Source organism: Dendrobates tinctorius, unplaced genomic scaffold (assembly GCF_039654945.1).
Source record: "Dendrobates tinctorius isolate UK_male_01 unplaced genomic scaffold, ASM3965494v1 ptg000062l, whole genome shotgun sequence".
Lineage (NCBI taxonomy): Eukaryota > Metazoa > Chordata > Amphibia > Anura > Dendrobatidae > Dendrobates > Dendrobates tinctorius.
Window position 1 is genome coordinate 20,306,668 of NW_027361730.1, and position 6,000 is coordinate 20,312,667.

Sequence of the window (6,000 nt, forward strand, 5' to 3'; positions counted from 1 at the left end):
AAATCTGTGGACAGAATGGTGTAGAGAAGGAAAAGCTTTAGCAGGATATATAGGTTTGTTGGCAAAGATTTGGATTGACTTATTCAAGTGTTTGTCTGCATACGAGTCCAGTGGGCGGTCCTACTCAGTGACTGACAGCTATAATAATAATAATCTTTATTTATATAGCGCCAACATCTTCCGCAGCGCTTTACAGTTGAACAGTTTCAAACATAACAGTCATAAGTAACAACGTTAACAATACAATAATTAAAGCGAAATAAGACGACCCTGCTCGTGGGAGCTTACAGTCTACAATGAGGTGGGGGAGATACAAAGCACAGGTTTGTATTTACAATGATGTATTTACAATGATGGTCCGGCCATCTTCAGGGGGTGGGGGTTAGATGGAGATAGTGAATGGGCTACACACACACACAAACATAACGTGACTTTGATTACTGAATGTGGTAGGCCGCTCTGAACAAATGTGTTTTGAGCGAGCGCCTAAAACTATGCAAATTGTGGATGGTCCTAATATCTTGGGGTAGAGCATTCCAGAGAATTGGCGCAGCACGGGAGAAGTCTTGGAGTCGGGAGTGGGAGGTGCGGATTAGGGCAGAGGTTAGTCGAAAGTCATTTGCAGAGCGCAGCGGTCGGTTAGGCCGATAGAAATGAGGGAGGAGATGTAAGGGGGTGCCGCACTGTGGAGAGCTTTGTGGGTGAGAACAAGTACTTTGAATTGTACCCTGTAATGAATTGGCAGCCAGTGTAACGACTGGCGAAGAGCGGATGCGTCTGAGTAACGATTAGCCAGATGGACAACCCTGGCTGCTGCATTAAGGATAGACTGGAGAGGGGAGAGTCGAGTGAGAGGGAGGCCAATTAATAGAGCATTACAGTAGTCCAGGCGGGAGTGGATCAGGGCGACAATGTCTGCATGTACAGTCATATAGGTTAAACTGTCAGCGTCATCCCTGTGGTAACAATTTTTTTTTATCCATTTTTAAAGACTGAACAAGTTAGACTGTCTAAACTTTTTCTTATCCAGTGAGTCTAGGAAATGGATCAGTTAAAACTTGGAATTTAAGACTGAAATACAGAGCATGTCTTCCGTTTTTTTTTTGTTTTTTTTTTTTAAAGATTTCCATAAACTTTGAAAGCGGAGTCTGATCGGCAAATCTGATGAGAAGAGAACATGCTCCGAGTTTCATGAATTTGTTATTAAAACGGATGTGTATGGATGAGTGGTAATCTATGGGCCTGTGTGCTGTCCATTTAAAAACAGACATCACATGGATGTGTGAATGTAGCCTTATCATATTAGCTGATATATACAGATTAAAAAAAAAAAAACAAGATGCCAACAGGAATGTGTAAAACACATTATCTGCAACAAATGTGTTATTGACTGCATCACCTATGGAGAAAAACAATGGCATGAATTTGTAACAGCAAAAAGTGGTGTGATCCTGTATATTATACTGTGAGAAAAGGCTAATGTACTGTGTGATGCTTCACTTTGCCTCTTAGGCCTTGTTTGCATTTATCAGATGTTTTTCCACATGGTTTAGAAATGCTGGAGAGAAATTTTACACTGGTTGTGTCAGCTTCAGGCCCAATACAAATGACCAGACATAAATGATGTGCTTAAAGCGCCATGTCAGTGTTTTTTTTGTTTTTCCTTAAGGCTATGTGCCCACGTAGCGTTTTAAACTGGACACTCAAAACCAGACTCCTTCCCAGAAAACGTGCGTTTTTTTCCCCTGCGCGATTTTACCGCAATTATGTTCGCGTGCGATATTCAAGCACTTTCCAAGCGATTTGAAGCATCGCTTGGAAAGTGATTGACAGGTTGGTCACACTCGTCAAACAGTGTTTGACAAGTGTGAACAGCTTTTTACTATTGAGGCTGCCTATGCGGCATCAATAGTAAAAGATAGAATGTTAAAAATTATTAAAAAAAAAATTAAAAAAAAAAAAAAAAAAAAAAAAATCGGGGTATATTTACCTTCCGACGTCCCGCGCAGTCTCAGCAACGCTCCCGTTCCCAGCGATGCCTTGCGAGACCTGTGATGACGTTGGTCTCGCGTTGCTAGAGCGATCTCACGAGACCGCTAGAGTAACGCGAGACTACGTCATCACAGGTCCTTGCCGCAAGGCATTACTGGGAACGCTGAGGCCCGGGAAGGCTGCGCGTGACGCTGGAAGGTAAATATACCCCAATTTTTGTATTCTTTTTTTTTTTATAGGGGTATGGTACCCAGGGCCTGGAAGACAGTCTCCTCTCCTCCACACCGTGGGTACCATCCGCACATGAGACGCTTAACTTTGCGCATGGTGGGCATAGCCACATGCGGGAAGTAAGCGGTTCTCATGCATTCCTATGGGTGAGGAATCGTGGCAATTCTTTGCGATTCCGCAAAAAGAATGAGCATGCTGAGTTTTTTTCAGCGATGCGATTCCACCGCGGAAAAAAGCACAGCATTAGCACAGCATGTGCGGAATGCCATAGGAATGCATGGGGTGCGTTCTGTACGAGTTTTTAAAATGTTTTCACGCCGAAAATCGCGGCAAAAACGCTTAAAAAAGGCATCGTGGGCACACAGCCTAAATGTGATTCCCCTGGCCCATCTCATACTCACCTGCTACCACCTTCATCCTTTTCCAGCATCGCCCCAGTCGGGTCTTCAGTGAAAAGTGACCAACCGGCAATTCCAGTGTTTCATGGAGCAACAGAGGTAACTTTTCAATACATCTCTGAGATCCTTGCATTGAGTTCTTGTGACGTAGCTTCTGACTTCTCCCGCCAGTCAGAAAGTCGGAAGTTATAGGCATAAGATGGCGCCGTAAGACAGGAGCGGTGTGGGTAAAAGGTGAAGTCGCCGGAAGAGGAGTATAAGAACAGTAGCTTACATTTAAAGCGCCACTCCAGCCCTTGAAAAAAAATTGCTGGAGTGGTGCTTTAAAGGGAATCTATTAAAAGGTTTTTGAGCACTACGGAAACTGAGAGCAGCATACTGTAGGGGCAGAGACAGTGATTCCAGCCATGTTTCATTTACTGGACTGCTTGGCGTAGTTTTGATAGAATTCCTGTTTTTCGGGCCGTAGATGTAACAGAGCTGGGCATGCTGACCTGTGTTTAATGCAGCCCACACCCTAAATGGATAGGTTCCTGTGTACACAGTGCATTATCAGCAAGCTGCCAGTGTGTGTGTGTTTACAAGGATTAGTTTGACTGTCCTGCATGTGAGACCTAGTTCTCCAGTGCTAAAAACACTGATTATATTGAAACAGCAAAACATAACAAGTAACATGGATATGAATGTCCACGCTGATGGGGGGGAAAATCGCATCTCAGGCAGGCATGGTACCAGTCCCCTGCATCTCAAGACCTCTGATGTTCAGGGGCATTTACTACACATTAGGTCATGTAAGCCCATTCTTCAGCAATAAAAGTTGGCAGAACCAGCGATACAGATGCACACTCCAGTGAACAAGGAGATGGAAGGAAGCAGCTGCTGACAACTTACCTCGCAGGAGCGGGCATGTTAAGATATACTATGCACAATAGGTAACTGGCTGGTTGGGCTGAAATCTTAAGGTTTAGCTGACGATCAACCTAGGCCAGATTCACATTCATATGTCTGCAGACATATGGTATATGCGCTGCACACATATGCTAACAATGTATGTAACAGTTCCTTGCATCTGTCCAAATAAGGCTATGCACATCTGTATACTTTGTTTTAATACAAAAAAATATAAACAAAACAGTATCCCTTCCAACCAACTTGCTTTCATTGGTTATAACAGAACTGCCCCACTGGATTATGGCCCCAACTCTCTGGTAAGAAACAAAGGGTTGGGCCTTGAGAAATAACCCTTATTCCAGTTCAATAAAGACTATATCTTTATAAGGTTATTTCATAATTCAGTGCCCTTACAATTAAGCAGATCTATGGGGGGGGGGGGGGGGGTCCAGGTCTTGAAACCCCCCAGCCAAGGCTTCTTGTTGAATCTGTACTGTGGGCTCCTGTGAGCTGAACTGTGCATGGGTGGTTTGGGGAGGGAGGGGGTTTGAGTGATTGACGCTCTCTCAAAACATGTCCTTCCCCTACCAATGTACCGAAATATAGGGGCACTGAAGTATGAAATAGCCTGAGAGCAGCACTCCATTGTCTTTAGTTCACAGCTGGGGTGGTGTCACTAATGTGAATTCCTTGCCCCTAGCATTATACGTGCCCGTCGCCATCTTCATCCGTTATCCGCGCCCCTCTGTCTTCTACAGGTTGTGACTTGTTGAATCGTGCCAGTGTTTGCTGGGTGATCTGAACGTCACTACTCAGCGCAAGTCTATGACAGCCAGAACAAGCAAAGCTCCCACAGACTTAAGCCCCCGTTACACACTGCGATATCGCTAGCAATATCGCTGTAAAGTCACAGATTTTGTGACGTAGCAGCGATATTACTAGCGATATCGCTGCATGTGATACTTACCTCCGACCGGCTCCCCCGCTGGTTATCGCTGATTGCGAGAGAAGCTGCTGGACCATTCCTCGTCGTCCACTTCCTGCTGGGCTTCCTGTGGCGCCGACGAGCGACGCGTGGAGCCGGGCGGGAGGACGCAGGATCGCCTCGTCTGACAGGTAAGTAGCGATCCCCGTCCCCAGCGATGTCGCTGGTGAGATCTGCCTGTGTGGCAGCTCACTAGCGACCACCTAGCGATGTACCAGCGATCCTGACTGTGTCACATCGCTAGTTGGGATCGCTGGTGCATCGCTAGGTGTAACGGTACCCTAACATTGAAAGCTTGTGATTGATAACGGTGAGTTCCAGGAAGAGCAGGAAATGGCAACTAGCAAGTATTCTCCTAGAGCTGGGTTCCCCAACTCCAGTCCTCAAGGCCCACCAACTGATCATGTTTTCAGGAAATCCCTTATATTGTACAGGTGAAGCAATTATCACCTGAGCAATACTAAGGAAATCCTGAAAACATGATCTGTTGGTGGGCCTTGAGGACCGGAGTTGGGGAACCCTGTCCTAGATGCAGGGAACAGACAGAAGTGACACCACTCTGGGGGTGAAAGAAAAGCAAGTAGCCGGAGTGGCGCCTTAACGATTTACTCTTTAGAAACGTATATCCGTCAGTCCATCTCTAGTGAATAATAATAGAGAGTATCTGACATTTATACGGCTTTTGGGTCAACTACGCTCCGCTCTACATCCCAAATAGCGCAAGGGAAACCCTAGTAAAGGACATTTTACATTTACTCCACACTGTGTACCAGGGCGAACCTGAAAGTGACTAGTGATCCTACTCGGCTCTCAAGTACAAACTGTGTGGTATATACAATACATAGTGACCGCTCCTCAGTACTATGGGCTCACATGAGGTAAGCACAGGGGCTTTGGCCCCCACACTACACGCAATAGAAGACAATGGCGTGTACAGCCCTGTCCGCCGGCAGAGCAGCCAGTAATGGCGGAGAGCCGTCCCGCGCCTCCCAGCCACACACTTCGCTCTCCTCTATGGAGCCGGCGCCTTCCTCACCTGTCTCTTGTTCATCCGCCGGACATCGTCCAGAAAGTCCATGGAGAGCATTGTCCTCTCTCCAGTTTACCCGGCACCGACCGGAGAAACAGAGACACCGGAAGTTATCAAGGGGTAAGTGAAAGCGTAGCACTTCCGCTACCAAACCGGAAAAAGCTCGGCAGCCATCTTATGTGAGGGCAGCACAAAGGCTCCCGCAAATGTTAGGCGGCACAGAGAGGCTGTGTGTATAATATACTCACATAAGTATGTGGAATATATATATATATATATATAGGCTCATGTTATAAATGTATGGCTATATATAAATATATAGAAGGTAAAGGGGGATTGACAAAAAAAGGGTGCCTGTTGGGTAACGTATGCAGTAGTATATGAAAAAACCTTAAGGCACTTAATTGATGCAGTGATTTTTTTATATCAAAGTGGCATTCGCTTGGCATGAATATCAATAATCGACATTTCGG

General features: G+C 45.7%; 1 protein-coding gene across 1 annotated transcript in view; it reads right to left on the minus strand.

Annotated features, from left to right (window-relative positions):
• LOC141092978 (signal peptidase complex catalytic subunit SEC11A) overlaps positions 1-5,701 on the minus strand; it is a 52,695-nt gene extending 46,994 nt beyond the window's left edge. The window contains exon 1 of the mRNA XM_073579362.1: positions 5,534-5,701. Coding sequence (XP_073435463.1) covers positions 5,534-5,584 — 51 coding nt within the window. The 5' untranslated portion in view covers positions 5,585-5,701. The remainder of the gene's footprint in view (positions 1-5,533) is intronic.
• Positions 5,702-6,000: the final 299 nt, after the last annotated feature.